The sequence below is a fragment of the Podarcis pityusensis genome, assembly GCF_964106645.2.
Source record: "Podarcis pityusensis genome assembly, chromosome: 7".
Taxonomy (NCBI): Eukaryota; Metazoa; Chordata; class Lepidosauria; order Squamata; family Lacertidae; genus Podarcis; species Podarcis pityusensis.
The window spans coordinates 24426988-24444176 of record NC_138031.1 but is presented as its reverse complement, the minus strand read 5'-3'; the positions used below and the strand labels follow the sequence as shown (position 1 = coordinate 24444176).

Here is a 17189-nt window from a genome sequence, read left to right as displayed (position 1 = left end):
TGATTTGGCAATTGAGGAAGTCCTGATGGTCTGTTTTCTTCTGTTCTTTGGTTGACAGTCCAGATTTGCTAGTCATTATCACACTGTGAGACATCACCTTGCCAACAAAGGTCCGTATAGTTAAAGCTATGGTTTCCCCAGTAGTGATGTATGGAAGTGAGAGCTGGACCATAAAGAAGGCTGATCGCCGAAGAATTGATGCTTTTGAATTATGGTGCTGGAGGAGACTCTTGAGAGTCCCATGGACTGCAAGAAGATCAAACCTCTCCATTCTTAAGGAAATCAGCCCTGAGTGCTCACTGGAAGGACAGATCCTGAAGCTCAGGCTCCAATACTTTGGCCATCTCATGAGAAGAGAAGACTCTCTGGAAAAGACCCCGATGTTGGGAAAGATGGAGGGCACAAGCAGATGGGGAAGACAGAGGACGAGATGGCTGGACAGTGTTCTCGAAGCTACCAGCATGAGTTTGACCAAACTGTGGGAGGCAGTGGAAGACAGGAGTGCCTGGCGTGCTCTGGTCCATGGGGTCACGAAGAGTCAGACACGACTAAAGGACTAAACAACAACAAATAACATTGTTATCTAGATTTAAATGTGGTATAGGAAGCCTAGAATAAAATGACTGTTTCAGTCTTAAATTCTGTAGTGCTTGCATCCTGGTGTATCAAGAGTGTGCATCTAGGTTTCCAGCAAACCATTGTCATTTGGATCCAAGTTAATTTTATACAGTAATCTGGTGTGGATTTTGATATGTTAATTTACCATATTTTTTCACGCTGTATGTTGCATGACTCCCCCCGCCCCATTTCATCTCGGGGAGCTGCTCAACCTGTACTTAGAAACCCAGGAAATACATTTAACCAGTTATTTAGATGCCATAGAGATGGTGCAGGCCTTGGGGTCAAATAGTTTGGTAAGGAGGTAGCATTCTCCCGAATTAACACTTTGGCTCTTGGGGGAAATACAAGCTTCGGTTTTGCAAACTTCGCTAATATATCCTGGTTTCTTTTAAATCCACTTACATATTTGATTCCCTTTGCTGGCCAGTTTCCCAGTTATTATTTTGAACATGGGGTGTACGTGCTAACTTGGTGACTTCGAGTTAGGAGTATTGATGAAATCCTTATTTAGGTATTTGACACTGCACTGCCACGTTGACGTGGAGCAGGAAGGGCATTTCAGCCTATGAATCTAAAGCCGAGCAAAAAAAATTTTTATATGGGGGTGGTTTTTGACAAGAAATCGAGTCCACCCTAGAACAATCAGAAGACTGTGCTGAGTTGTCCTCTCCATCTGGTTGCCAGAATAAGCTGAAATGCTATGTGATATATATCCCACTCTGAATATATATCACAAGCATTTCTGCTTACGCGTTGCTATTTCCCATTGTTAAAGAGTTGCCATTTATGGCCCTTTACCAGCTGCACTATACATTTAAAGCAGTATCATACCTCTTTAAGCAGCCATGGTTTCCCCCAAAGAATCATGGGAATCAGTGTAATTTCTTAAAGGCGCCAAGAGTTGTCGGGAGACCCCCTTTTCCCCTCTCAGAGCTACAATTTCCAGAGTGGTTTCACAGTCAGCCTTTCTTCCCAGGGAAATCCATCAACAGCATTCCCCACCCCCTCCCTCTGGTGAGGGACACTAAAAGGTAAGTCTTTTCTGTTGTAGTGAACATGGATGATCAAGAAGAGTGTCATATCTGAGGTTTATTGGTCTGGTACAAAGCCAACTTGACCACAGCAAAGGATGCAAGGGGAATCTTTGCCAAAGCTACTGCTAAGATAAGGGATGGGGGAATTTGTGGCCACCCAGATATTGTTGGGCTCCGGGTCCCATTAGTTCCTACCAGCATGACCAATGGTCATGGGGTGATGGGAATTGTAGTCTAAGAACAGTTGGAGGGTCACAGCTTCCCCCATCCCTGTTTACAATATTAGCATCCATACAAAGAGCCAGTGTGGTGTAGTGGTTAAGAGCGGTAGACTCGTAATCTGGTGAACCGGGTTCGCGTCTCCGCTCCTCCACATGCAGCTGCTGGGTGACCTTGGGCTAGTCACACTTCTCTGAAGTCTCTCAGCCCCACTCACCTCACAGAGTGTTTGTTGTGGGGGAGGAAGGGAAAAGGAGATTGTTAGCCGCTTGGAGACTCCTTCGGGTAGTGATAAAGCAGGATATCAAATCTAAACTCTTCTTCTTCTCCTTCTTCTTCTTCTTCTTCTCCTCAGTACTTGAGATGGCAAAGGGGTCCCTTTTCCTAGAATGAATGTCAAAGCCCAAAGAGCTTCATGACTACTAAATGGAGACTGTCTTGCCTCATAACTCTCAGATAAGTGCCAGTGACCAACACAGAACTTTACAATATTTGGTGAACCATCTTTCCTGGCACTCTTCCTTTGACATAGAATTTCAAATCCTACATGTTGTCTTTTTTATTGACCAAATGCCTGTCTCATCTGGAAACTCACTCTTGAAAAAGACCCACGACTCCTCTGAGTCAGTGCCTGTTGTGTCTGTATAAAAGTTTTAAATAAGGTCTTGGACAATTCACCGCTTCTGACCTGCTGCCCACTTTTAGGATATTTTTCTAGTTCTGAGTTGCTTGAGGTAGTAGGCCTCCTCAGTGAATTCTTGTTGCCTGAGGCAATGTTGAAAATGTAGCTTTCTGTGAGTGGTTGGTGGTTTTTTTCTTTTCTTTTTAAATAAACACTTAATGGCTGTTTAGGTAGAATTACGTGGAATATGAGAGTTCCTTCACACTTATATTTTTTCTGTGTTGATATTTTAGCAAGAAGTGTGAATTTAGAAACAGGTGACCGAAAAAACCATTTCTGAATATTTAAACAGCGATAGTATTTATGGAGAGAGGCAATTGCCTGAGATGTATCTTTTGATTAAAGTACTCACCATATTTTGGTGATTGTAGGTTGTTTTAAATGAATTGTTATTGATAACTATGAATGGTTATTGATTATTGATAATAATAATTAGTAGTTGTTGTTTGACTACAACTCCCATCAGGCCTTGCTATCTGGTTCTGATGGGAATTGAGACCTCTGGGTATAGGGCAGTATATAAATTAAATAAATGATAAAAACATGTGAAGCACATGTAGATAATGAGTGTCAGTTCCCTAAGGCTTCAGACAATTATCTTTCCACCTGAGGTGCTGAGAAGTGGGCTTTGGATCCTTCTGCATGTGTTCTGCTGGTGAGTTAGGGCTCTGGCGTCTTCAGTTAAAAAGATTAAGGTAATTTAAGAGGTCTTGCCTGTCTGTCAGTGACTTTGCAGGTTCAGAGTAGATACTGTTTGGTTATACAGACAAATAGTCTGGTAGAAGGCAGCTTCCTTTGTCTATACGGAGTTTAATAAAATACCCCTATTTATGCTGCGGTCATAATAAGCCCCTTGATTCCTAACTTGTTTTCCACTAGTGACACAGTTGATGTCTGAGACTTGAAAGAGCCATTTTTTAAAACTGGAAGATTTATCTCCGTGACTTCTTTATGGTTGCCTATGGCCCATAACAGTGAAAAAAGCAATGGTGCCAGGATAGGATCTTAATGCTGAGCTGAGACCTCTCTGTTGACACTTGTCAACAGCTACACACAAGGGCTCACAGTTACATCAGGTGTTTCCCCTCCTCTCAAGTTGCATAGTTTTGTTAGATTTGGTCCCAACTTGACCAAGGATGTTTCCAAAATGTCACTATTGTGCAGGTGTGATTCTGTCAAATAGGGGCAAGTTCAGGTTGTACAATTGCCCAGTGACACTGCTTCCAAAATCCAGAAGCTGGACTTTTTGTGCGAAGGAAAGCAAACTGAAAATTGTGGGATAACAATTGCTTGGCATAGCATTGTACAACCTCCCCACAAACAAATTGGCACGGATGTTCCATAAGCAGCCAACACCGTATAACCTCCCCACAAGCTTTGTGCAAACAAATCAGGACAAATGCTTAATAAAGAAGTCTACTAGAAATGACCACCAGTAGTTTGTCTGATCTGGGCTGATTATTGCTATGCTTGGCAGCACTGCCTCGCACATAAGACCAGGCCCACACAGCAGACTGTCATATGCAAAACAGCACATGTGGTCCACACACCTAGAGACTCCCCCAAGATTAGTATTCCCCAATGCAATGTGGCTTTCAAAAGACGTGACCAACTTGCTGTGGTAATGCGGACACTTTGGTTGAGGTGTTTTAGTCTGTTGCCAAGTTTAAAGAGTTAACAAAACCAGAACTGCTTTCTGCAAGCCATTTTGTCAGCATATTAATTGCATCCAGGCTTCCCGAATACTTTTGCGGTGCAATAGTTCTTGTAAGTTAGTTGGCAAATATATCAAGGGACTTCAAATTATATCACAAAAATGTATCAAATTAGCTAAGAACTATAACCAGATCTTTCCAAAGGAAAGCAGATGAAGAGATGCATAGGAACATCAGGACGAGTACAGGGAAGGACTTAAATACGCTCTGTAATCAGATTTTCAAAAAATCTACTTTTAATCCCACAGAAAGCATGTTGATTGTAACTAAGCAACCTTTAAGTGCCATGTGTCTTGAGTTCCTGTTTGCCCGTCATCCAGTGGGAGTTAAGAGCAATTGTCAAATGAATGCAGAGTCTGTAGAGCTGAATTTTCTTTATAAATTATATGTGTTCATAGTGATTTGGGGGCATAAGGGGGCACGGGGGTGTGGGGACAGGAAGCATAAGAGCCCGTGGCTTCCTGTTCGCTGCAGTTTTCTGCCCACAGACTAACATCTGCAGACGCTTTGATAATGCTTCGTTGTGATTCTATCAAGGTAATTTGATTTTGCTTGCAACTCACATTGGAAGGATTTGTCTCCTTGAGAGGCGGGATATAAATAATTATAATAGATATTTCTTGTTCATAGCATTGGATGTGAACTCAAAGGCTCAGAGAAACTGTGAAGGAGCGACAGGTTGTTGGATAAGAAACAAGATGGTAGACCAAGATTGGCCAGTGGTCTGAACAAGCAGGGCTCTTCTTATTTTACCAACTTCTGCTTTTTAAAAAATGAACTCTGCCTCTCCACCTCTTTCCAGGCCATGGGCCACTGGGCAAAGCCATCCCACATGCAGAACAAGGCTTTACAAAAGTCAGATAAATGAGTGAACCAAATGAACATAACAAGGGTTTTTTCCCCCAGCTGGAACTCACCAGATCTCCGTTTCGGCACTTCTCAGGTGGGCACAGAGACACGGGGGGTGCTGGGGGAGAGGCATTGCTCCAGGTGCACAATTTTTAAGGGGGGGTGAACCAGGCACGCCCACGCAGGTGGCCCCAATGTGGCCCTACCCACCTGCCAGGGGCCATGTCAGCCGGCCAGGCTCCTGCCCCCCTGGGGCTGGAGGGCAAGCGGTTCAGCACAGCCCTGCTCTGCTCCAGTGGGAGTGGGGTCACTCTGGCAGTGGCGGCGAGGGCTGGGCTGGCACACCCTGCCTGACATGCACCCACCCCGGGCACTGGCAACCACCGCTATGCCAATGGGCGCCATTGCCATTATAACACAACATGGGAGGTGTTCATGGTGAGTTCTGGCACCTCTTTTCTCGAAAAATAGCACTGAACATAACCATGCCCGTCCCCCCAATTGCATAGTGAGATCCAAAGCAGAAAGAAAGTGAGCCACATATTCCTTTGCCAAGACGTGGGCCCCTCTTACTCAGAAGTCGCCCATGGAAACCCATTGCTCAAAGATGTCTACATGCAGATTCTAGCATCTTGGCATCCATCGAGGAATCTACAAGTTTTGGAGGCTGTTGCTTCCCAGTGCAGATGGTTTGTCTATGTCTGCTGGGGAATATGCAAATTACTTATTTATGGTTGCAGAAGGCTATAAAAATGTGTGGATTTTTAAATTCCCAAAGGTCAGGAATGCCTTCTTTTTACAAGATAGATTTGATACAACCCTGCTATTAGGAAAACAGATGTTTGTTGTTGTTTTTTTTATTTCGAAGGGGAATTTTAATTGTGTGCTATATTTTATCTTGTAAAAATATCTCCATTTGGTTCCTTTTTTTATTATTATTAACAGAATGTATCATTACTGCCTGTGGTGACATTGTTGGAATAATATTGTAGATGGAGCAAACAGACAAACAGATCACATCAGAGCCACTTTTATTAGCTGGAGCAGCCAGGGAAAAAAGCTGCGCTGTAGCCTCGGCCATAAATTTTAAAGCAAGAGCATTAAAATACTTGCTTGTCCCAGTTGTGCCTCAGGACTCTGGAGGAGGGCAATTTTAGCATATGTAGATAGATCTGTTTTGGAAATGAGGCAATGAAATGCAGCTAAGAGCTTTTATAAGCAGTTAAGGTTATACGTATTCTACCAGCTGTCCCCTGTTCCCTGTTCTAAGGATGGTGGAGAGTCCTACACATGCTTGGAGTTCTTCGTTTGGGCTTTTCAGCAGCCTGGATGCAAGCATTGCTGGAGTCCCTACAAGTCCCTGGCAACTCACATGACACTATTCTTAAAGCCAGTTCCTAAACATGGCACTTGAGCTTGACAAGATTTGCCAGTGTGGTGTAGTGGTTAAGAGCTGTAGACTCATAATCTGGTGAACCGGGTTCGTGTCTCCGCTCCTCCACAAGCTGCTGTTGGGAGACCTTGGGCTAGTCACACTTCTTTGAAGTCTCTCAGCTCCACTCACCTCACAGAATATTTGTTGTGGGGGAGGAAGGGAAAGGAGAATGTTAGCCGCTTTGAGACTCCTTCGGGTAGTGATAAAGCGGGATATCAAATCCAAACTCCTCCTCCTCCTCCTCCTCCTCCTCCTCCTCCTCCTCTTCTTCTGCACACAACTGCCATAAGATTTTCCCACAGTGCTGAAACTGCTTCAGGTGCATACTCTCAGGAGCCCCAGGAGAATTGGACAAACAGTGTGCTTGGGTGGTCATGGGCATCATGCTCAATGTTCTTTAGGTGGTTGAGGGAAGCAGTTACTCATATTCCCCTGTCTCAAAAAACTCGTCAACTTTAGTGAGTGCATGGGCCTGATTTTGGGATACACACAGCTTTCAAGGAATCCAAGCGTGGATTCTAAATGTTTGTTTTCGACGGAAGTTCAACAGAAAAGGCGACCTTCACTTTCATCTGGCAAACATTTCTCCAGCATCCCCCTTCCTCATGCTGAGAACAACGATTTACCACAGCCAGTAGAAGCTCAACCTGTCTCGCAGTTATGCTTCGACATGGTCATCTTCAGATCTCTCACCACGCAGGGGTCTAAGTGAAAGGAAACACCAGTAACCTCACAAAATGTCAGCAAAAATACATTCTAGTAACTTTATTCCTCAAACGATCTGGCCTGAAACGGACTTCTGGCACACTCTTACTGATTAGCTTATGTTTCTAAAAATAAAATATTTAAGTACGAGTAAATTTTTGGCCTCGCACCAGAAACAAAATACAGGCTAGATTAGCATAGCAGCTTATTTAACCATATCACGTTGCAAAGTGTAGAATGTTAACCCTCCCTCCCCCCAACCTTATTTACCACGTACGTTCTTAGGCTCTGGAATGGTGACATGGGGGAAAAGAGGGAATTTTGCTCCCACTTGGGAAACGAGAGAACTTAATAAATGGGAAATGCAGAATCTGTTTGCTTTTGGCATCGTGTGAACCCATTTTGTTTTCGTTACAGGGGCAAAAACTAGGCTAAAGACCGCAGGGCTCTTTGGAGAGTACAATAAATGGCACACCAGCAAATGGAGTAGAAAAGAATGCCAAGGTTGTCACTCCCCATCAGTGGTTTGGATGGATTTCCTCCTCAGAGAAACATTTAGAGCGCTTGGGGCTAAATTGTGCGCAGGCAACAGGTGGTTTGCTTTACCAAAGGGCATGTGTAATGCTTAAGTGAACGAGAGCCAAGTTCCAGCAGATGTGCTAGAGCTCACTTTGCTTGGTGGAAGGATATTTTTCATGTTATGTGTGGAAAAGAGCAGTAACCCTGGTTCACTGGAAGAGGTTTTGGTCGCAAAATAGCCATTAGCAAATGAGTCATCCCAATCGCAGAGCAAATCGCTGTAGGCTTCTCAAGGAACACATGCGAAGCTGGACAGCGGAGAAATGGTCTGCTGGGAATTCGGTCAAAGTAAGCATTTTAGTCATGATATTGCCGTTCTGCTAATTCAAATGATTTGCAATGTAATCCTGGACGCATTACATTAAAAACAGCAAAGAGTCCTGTGGCACCTTAAAGACTAACAAAAGTGTCTTTGATGTTCTGACAAAAATATTTCTTAGATGTGTTCTTAGGACCAGGGACCAAAGCTCACCCACCTGCTCTCATTCCTAAGCAGCTGCTTGGTGCTATTGCCGATTTTCTGCTAGGACTGTGTGAATGCAGCCCTGGGATCAGTTGCAAGAGCCATGTGGGCTGGGCTTTCTGAGTGATGCTCTTCATCTAGTGTGAGCTGCACATGCAGTTTCCCCCCTCTTTTATGCACATGTGCACCATAGGCAGAGGAATGCAAGCAGGTTCTTGGATTCCTGTTGCATGCTTTATTCAGAGCACTAAGCGTGGGTTATAGCCAGCTATGTTTTGCTCCAAGCAGACCCACTGAAATTAATGGACCTAAGTTAGTCATGTTTATTCATGTCAATGGGTTTACATTGAATAGGGCTAGAACTGGATACAGCCCCATGGGCGGAAGTCAACATTGCGCTATTGCAGTCATTCTGTCAACGCAAGCTTTTGAGAAGTCCCATTGCGCTAGTGTGACTCATTGAACTGGCTACCATAGGCCCAACTGTTTCGTTGAATATGCCCCATGTGCCTAGAAAACATAAATAATATAGGATGGCATTCTCATGTATCCTCCAGTTTGCTCTTCCTGTGCCCAGTTCTTGTTCAGTATGTGGAGCTTCTTCCAGGATGGGGACTGCTGGTGTTGGGGCCAGTAGGATGACATGAAACTCCCCTAAATCTCTTCTGTAAAATAGCTCATTGTATGGCAGCACACACTCTAGATTCATTAATGTTATGTTAGAGGGAGCTGCAGGGCGATCAGGGTGCTGACTTTTTAAGAGCCAACATGGTTGTGGATTGAATGGTGAATTTGCAATGCTGCCAGTACATGGTTGGTTTTTTTAGATGTTTCCGCATCTAAGTTCCAGGTCCCTCTTTATGATGATGGTGGTGATGATTACAGAATTAATTAAATGTATCATTCACCTAACGTCAAAGAACTAAATGAATTACACATTTAAGCAGCTCCAATAAAACTATCTTTCTCCAGCTAAGAACATGTCAATGCATCAAATTTAGAAGGGTAAAATATAATGCACATTAGCTTTGAGCAATCTCTGGGAAAGGGCAGCACCCAGATATGCCTCTGCAAGTAGCAGCAGGCTATGTGCCTTGGTGCTATGTCTGAAGGAGTAAATGTCAGAATAACAGAGATGGATACCTCTCCCTTTTGTCAGTCTGTATGTCCCTCCTAGGGACACCAGCTCCAGGGGCCCAAGCCCTTTTGACCCCCTATGCTTTTGGGGCTGGTGCTGGGCATGTCCAAAAAGCATGGAGGCTCCTTCACCTCCTTTTGCCGCAGAGGGGAAGGAGGATTGAAATAGCCGCCTGCCAGTGGCACTGCCACCAGCCATTGAAGCCAAGCAGCTGCTGTGTTCAGCTCCACCCCTGGCTCCTTCCAGTGTCCTGACGTCGGTCCACCCCATCACCTGCCTAAGCTGGTGCCTCTGGTCCCTCCCCACCACTTTACTCAGGGGAGATCAGCAGCAACCAAAAAGTGAGGCGAAGGGCAATCAGCACAAGGCATTTTGGCATATTAAAAGGTTGCCACTTTTTATTCTCTTGTGCCTTTTAATAGTAGCTGTAACCTGCAGCCTGCTAGCAGGTGATAATCCATGTCTCCATGCCATGCACCTACTGATTCCTACAGCTTAAGCTTCTGTGAAAGGCACAGGCACAACTAAGAAACACACACACACACACTCACATGACAAGCCTGTAGTACTGTGCCAACACAAGGGTGAGCCAGTGCTAGTAAGGTTGCATTAATTCTTTTTGGGGCTGCAGCAACAGAGCAGAACCAGACGATAAGCTTCAGCCATCGCACTAGAAGAGGGAGAATTTTTGACTCACAGTGCTTCACTATAATGACAGGTTATATTCAATATGTAGGAAACAAACCATGACCTTGTTTGACCATGAAATCAGGAGGGTGCTAAAAGGTGCAGGCAGTTTTCCAGCGAGGAAGCCACAGAGAAAGTGACGGAGCAGTTGGCATGATGCCGAATGCAGTTAGTCGCTACCATTCTGATGTTCTGTGTGAAGTGGCACACGGCCTTTGCTTCAGCGATGAAGTCAAGGCCCAGATCTGAGCTTCCCAAACTTTTCGTGTGGGTGACACACTTTTTAGACATGCATCATTTCACAACACAGTAATTCAGTTTTACTAGCACACCGGAGGTTAAACATAACCCTTTACCAGCCCCGGGAGGAGTGTGGGGAGCATTTGTGCGACACACCTACACACTGCAGCCGACACACTAACATGTCGTGACACAGTTTGGAAAGCTCTGGCCTAGATTCTAAGTGAACATGTTGATTTCAACCTTCAGCACCCTTGCATGCACTTGCCAATCCTGGAGTTACAAGTTCTGCTGCTCCTGGAGCAAACCTCCTCTGCCCTAGACGAATCTGCTTGTGGCTGCCTTTACAACATTTGTCCACTACAGCAATAGCACGGCAATTGGCAATTGTTCTGATAGCTGATACCCATAGGCACATATTCAGAACGGAAAACTTGGCGCTAAGAACAGCACATTTCTTTGAACGGCTCAGCATGCCCAGAAATATGCTTAAACTCTTGTCTCTTTAATATAGCAAGCTAAAAAAAATGATCGTGGATGAGAAACACTAGTGCCATATGAACGCCGCTGGCAGGCAGTAAATGCATCGCAAACATTCTGAATTTTAGTTAGCATCTGAAGCACAGATGAGCTGTATTCTATGTGAAAAATATATCAAGCATCTTAAACAGAATTGCCAGGTTTCCATCCCATTATCTTCCTTGTATACAGTATTGTCTTGGGCTGCCTATGGGGGAAATCCTGGAAAGTTAGCAATTCCATTTATGGCAATTAAGGTAAATCTCCACAGCCAGCACCTAGTGGTAATGTGTGTGTGATGGTCCCACCCTGTTCATACACCATCAAAATTGATGCTGTTGGCTCTAATAATGCAGGGGTGGCTGGTTGTGACATAGTGCAGATGCCTCCACTTATCTCCCCGACCTCATGGGCCGGTCAGTAGGAAATCCTTAGGCAAAGCTGCCCACCACAGAGGAAACATCTCCAGCCAATGATTTTGGAAAAGGTTACTAAAGATAGGGGTTAAAAAAAATAAAAATCCTATTGCTTTCTACACATGGCTTTGAATCCAAACTTGGACGCGTAGAAACTGTGATTGGAAGGGAAATACTGCAGTTCTGCAAATGCTTAAGGGTTTGCGGAGAACTATAATTGGTAGGTCCTACAGCAGTTCTCAAGAGCCTTCGTGTCTTCTTGCATAAGCAGAACAACAATTTTGGATTTACGTAGCTTGCCTTTTTCCAGACCATCCAAGATGTGAAGGACTGCTTGGGCAATGCAAGTCCTGGATCCAGGAGGAATAATTATTCCAGATGACTTAACACTGTGAGGATATGCTCTTCGTAGGATGGCTTATGCTTTTACTTTACAGAAAATACCCCTCTTCTTCAAAGGCTGGGGAAGAACTGTCGCCTTCTAGGTGCTGCGTCTGAAGACTGGTTACAAGCCAAGCCTCTGTCTGAAGGCCTGTCTGGTCCAAGTCTGGCTTAAAGACAACCCCTTAAAGTCCCTTAATGAAAAGGGACAACAGGGTCTTCTAAGCCCACCAACAATTAGCAGTATGGACAGCAGCCTGAGCAGGCAGACAAGTCACCTTGTGACGGTCTTCCCCAGTATGGCAAGATGTATTATATTTCTATTTAAATTACAGAAATTATTTCTAAATTTGCATCTAAACATAGAATTAGCATATGCCCTTTTAATGAAAATCTGTGTCCTCTTGTCCTTTCTGTGATGCATTGGGGGGGGGGTATGTGTGATGTGTCAGTGGCCACCATAAAAAGATAAAGGGACCCCTGACCATTAGGTCCAGTCATGGCCGACTCTGGGGTTGCGGCGCTCATCTCACTTTATTGGCTGAGAGAGCCGGCGTTTGTCCACAGACAGCTTCCGGGTCATGTGGCCAGCTTGACTAAGTCGCTTCTGGCGAACCAGAGCAGCGCACGGAAACGCCGTTTACCTTCCCGCCAGAGTGGTACCTATTTATCTACTTGCACTTTGACGTGCTTTTGAACTGCTAGGTTCGCAGGAGCAGGGTCAGGCGCAATTCTGATTTGCTGCCCTCACGTTGTTCCACTCAAATGGAAATCAAGGAGAATGTTTGCACAATTGTGTGTTTATCTCATCCCCACCTGCCCTGAGCCACTTTGGCTGCAGAAAAGCAAGGAAGATCCACTGCAGAAGGAAAACACCCTGAGTCCATTTAATGACTGCTTGCTTGCTTGCTTGCTGCTGCTTCTTTTTTTCAGGCACAATAGCTGGCTTAAACCGCAATGCATTTGTGATAGCCAGGGGATCCTCAAAGAGGATTAAATAACCATAAGAACTGTCAGGATAAAATAACTTGACACGTAATGAACAAGTGTGATAAAAGGGTGGTGTTGAATACGGAGCCAATAAATGGAAAGCTTCTCTTGTTAACTGGAATTTAAAACGCTCTATTCTCTTAGCTTTGAGTCTTTACAGAGTCACCTTCATTACATAAAGAGCCGTAGGATAAGCTGGTTGAATCTGGCTGTATTTTACTCCTCATCTCCTTTCCTGTGGGATTAAAAGAAGAAGTTTTTTTTTAAAAAAAGGACTCGGAGCAACAATGATAAATCAAATCTAACAAGTTTAATTATGTTCCTCTTAAAAGGCTTCTTACTGCAGGCTTCATTTTGTTTTGCTATGATAGACTGTGGCAATGGGATGGAAGTCATTCGGAGGTTTTTAAAAAAGAAAAACCTACTGGAAATGGGATGAGAAATTAAGGGGAAGCAATTTTTATTAAACATGATTGGAAGAGCTATCTGATGTGGGTTTGTTTTTTTCCCCTTTGACTATTTTGCTCATGGATGCTTTTCAGTTGTGTGGATAGGGATGACAGGCAAAATATTTCCAGGATAAAACTTACCAGGAATCTGTCCATAGTCGATATAAAAACTTCTCAAACATTCCTTGCCTTTTTTCCGTGTGAGTATAAAAACCCCAACAAATGACAGAAAACACCTGCAGAAGAATTGTCAAAGTCATAAAGTCAGACGACACCATGGTTTGCATACCAAAAGAGAGTGCCCAAGGAAACCACAGTATAATTATGGGCCCTGCTGGCAAGGAAAGCCAAATTGCTTCAGTAAGGTCTGGAGATTTAGGCCACGTGGAAGGAGCCTGTGACACAACTCTTCCAAATGATGGGGAGGGAGGGAGGGAATAAGTTTGTTGATTAATGAAATCTACAGACCCACTATTCTCTTCCATTTTAGCCTCATAATCTTCTAAAATCAGAAACTAAGGGGTCTGTCATAAAAGGTAAGGGTGCCAGGCCTGCTCTGGTGACTAAAGTCCAAGCATTTATTGTATTACTCCAGCAAGTGAACACAGGAACAGCTTGCAGAATCTGGTCCAGCATCCTGTTCTTAGGGTGGCCAAACAGTTGCCTGTGGGATCTGCCCTCAAGCAGGATCCGAACTTGTTTGAACCTCTTTTAAACCCACCCAATTGGTATGTGAAGCAGCTGGCATATAGTAAGCCTGCAACATGCACCAAGGTTGCATTCCAGGGATCGTGCCTAAAGCCAAAATTGTGCCCAGCGCTCACTTGTATGGCGAAATGCCATTGATACAGCCACTGTCTGGTGTTGTGATAGTTTCACCTCTGAAGAACTTGAGTGTGGTGCTTGATGTTGAAAGCACAGCCTTCAGGTTGTGTTATCCCACGCCACTGATGAGTGTGTATGTGAGAAGTGAGGGGACATGTGGGAGAACAAATAGCATCTGTCCTGTCCAAGGGTGGGCAAATCAGTCAATTTTGGTTTCTCTTACACACACACACACACACACACACACACACACACACACACAGAATGTCCTCATGGAAATTCATCAGCATTTTAGTTTGAATTTCTCTTAATATACACATTTTTGTATGCAACTTTCTTCAATACAATGCATTTCTGTATGCTATTTTCACTAATGCATGCCTTTTATGCAGAGTTTCCCCAGTACATACACAGTTGTATAATTTACTTGGCTGGAAAACTGTGTTGTAAAATCCAGAGACGTGTGAATTTTGGAGGATAGCTGTGTTTCAGTTCACTTTTTGTTTTGGAAAAATTAATAAGCTTGCTTTCAAATGTGAATTTCTCCTCCATCTCTAGTCCTGTCTGTGGACATGTGTGAAGCAATGCAGTCTGAGGAATTCTACTAGCTCAGCCATAATTCTGTGACATTTCTTAACGGAACGTATCAGCAAGTGGAAGCTTAGTTTCCACTCACTGAGATCAAAATCTCACACAGCACTTTTAAGGCAGTCTTACACGGTATCTTGTTCCCTTGGGGAAGTTGCTTCCACCTGGTTTCTCTTCACACCCTGGCTCCAACATCTAGCACAATTGGCAATCCGGGTCCTCCCTATTGTGCAGAGATTTTCCATGGCAACAGCATTTAGTATCTCTCTTCCTCCTCCTCCCAGTGTGTCTCAGAGTGTGCTACATTCACCATTTGATTACCACAGTTGGACTTTGAGACTGCATCTCTTCAACTCACTTGCATTTCTGTCCTAAAGCTTTAAAGTGAGTAAACATGTATTCTTAGGGAAGGGCCATAATTCAATGATAAAACCACGTGGTTAACACACTGAATGCCTCAGGTTCACTGCCCTGCATCTCCCAAAAGCCCTGGAGAGCCAGTGCTATTCAATGCAATATTGAATTCAATCGTCCAAAACTCTGACTCAACATAAAGCTGTTTCCTGTGTTTCTTTAGATTATTTACTTATAAGAGAATTTTCAGACCTTCATCCTATAATCTCAAGGTAGATTACAGTGCAATAAAACAGTAAAACAGCACTACATTTATAAGCTTATAAGCTTATGATCAGGATTTTGTTGCTCTTAATTCTGTGTTTTGCATCATGCCTTGCTTTCTTTTAGATACATAACAAATCTTTCTTGTCCCCATCACTACCCAGCATTGGTGTGCAAACTCTCCACAAATTAAATACACAGAAACTTGCCTTACACCAGGTCAGACCATTTTGTCCCTCTGGCTCCCTATCACCTCTGACTGGCAGAGCTTTCCAGGGTCTTAAGCAATGACTCCCCACATCACTAGCAACCCAACCTCTTTACTTGGAGATGCAAGGAACTGAACAAGACCTTCTGTATGCTAGAACATAATGCCTTGCTGCTAAGCTTAAGGCCCAGTCCTGAACTGGGATGACTGAACATCACTGCAGTGAGAATAAAATGTTGATCTACCACTTTTCAAGTTGGTTCTTGAAGGTTTTTTTTTTTAAGATTTTAAGGTGTAAGCTTTTCAAGTTCCTTAAGGAGTGTTTTACTATGAAATGTGTGGAGCTACAATAAGTGAGAAGTCCATCCATCAGAATTGTTCTCTGTTTTGTTCTGTTCATCAGGAGGATTCAAGTAACAAGCTGTAGATGGTAGACACCACAAGTGAGTTGTAGCCATCCAGAAGTGGCCTATTTAAGGTTGAGATAATCTGTAGTCTAGCTCATATATATTGGTTGAGCCATGGTCAATGGCCAGAGTTGATGGGATCTGTACTCCTCCAGCACCCAGAAGGTCACACATTCCCCATCCCTGATAAACATAATGAAAAGTTCACCCCCACTGGCACAAGCCCCATAACTGTTTAGCCATTTTGTCAGGTTGCAACATGACCGGTTTCATTTCCTTCCATTCGTGGAATGGGAGCCACAGTCAGGGTGACTCCTTCCAGTGTTGCTCTCCTTAGCTGTAGGCAGAAAGGCAGAGCCAGCCTGCCCTCCTGCTCCTATGGATTGGATTGGCCATGTATCCTTGCCTTTCTCAGTATTGATACATTCACTTAAATGCCTTACAACCAATGTGAGTAAAGTATTCAAGGAATATGCTTACCCAAAGATAAACATGAAGCCACTCAGCAAACCAGTACCTTGGAATTCCTGATAAAATATGGCCCCTGGATTGAGACAAACCAAAAACAGCAACTCTTGAATAGCAGGTAGACTTGACAGGAACTTCAAAGTATTCTTTTCTATATGGAGAGACCCATCCAAACTGCTTGCTTCCACCACAGAGGCTGCATCCTGGCCATTCAAAGTGGCAGTAGCAGATGGGGGAGGCCAGGCACATTGTCCCAATTGCCAACTGGTACCAGTGGTGGAACATCTGTTTTTGCCTACACAAAGTCCTAAATTTAGCTTTTTGAATCTCTGGCTGAAATGGTCCAGTTGCTAGTGATGTGGGAAATCTCTGCTTAACGTCCTGGAAATCTCTGCCAGCCAGCATCCTCAGAATGCGTTTTGGAGCTTTCCAATAGCCTCCACGGGTGGGAAACCCACCACCAGGTCTTCCGCCTGCCCACACATTTGGTCATGATTTGCTAAATGTGCACCACCAGCATACTTGTTGATTCATTCCAAGCCATAGTTTGGCTTAGCATTACGTGCGAACTGAGCTTCTCAGCTCCACTGGTTGAATGGGGATACATCTTGACCTATGATTAAAATTTTAGTTACAACAATTAGCATGATTAAAGCCTGAAATTTTAATTCCTATGCCAAATTTCATGCCGATTGGTCATGTAGTATTAAAGATAATGAGGGCTAAACTTCAGATGACCAGTCCAGCACAATCTTAATGATAAGAGTGCCTGGCCCAGAATAACAGTTGCAGATATGCCAAGAGCAAATGTCTATTTCTGTTCCTTATAGCTTGCTAGGCTATTTTACTAATTGCCCAATAACTGCATGAACCTGGCAAGCTCCCATGGCAGCAGGCTGGGAACTCTTCCTAATGCTAATTGATCTGCAAAGGAGCCCTTGACAGGGCCAACA

At 43.9% G+C, this 17189-nt stretch overlaps 1 protein-coding gene across 1 annotated transcript in view; it reads right to left on the bottom strand.

Annotated features, from left to right (window-relative positions):
• Positions 1-12547: 12547 nt before the first annotated feature.
• NIPAL2 (NIPA like domain containing 2) overlaps positions 12548-17189 on the bottom strand; it is a 37515-nt gene continuing 32873 nt past the window's right edge. The window contains exons 9-11 of the mRNA XM_081014498.1: positions 16249-16586; positions 13264-13358; positions 12548-12908 (exon numbers count right to left, since the gene is read on the bottom strand). Of these exons, the coding sequence (XP_080870624.1) occupies positions 12814-12908; positions 13264-13358; positions 16249-16586 (528 nt within the window). The 3' untranslated portion in view covers positions 12548-12813. The remainder of the gene's footprint in view (positions 12909-13263; positions 13359-16248; positions 16587-17189) is intronic.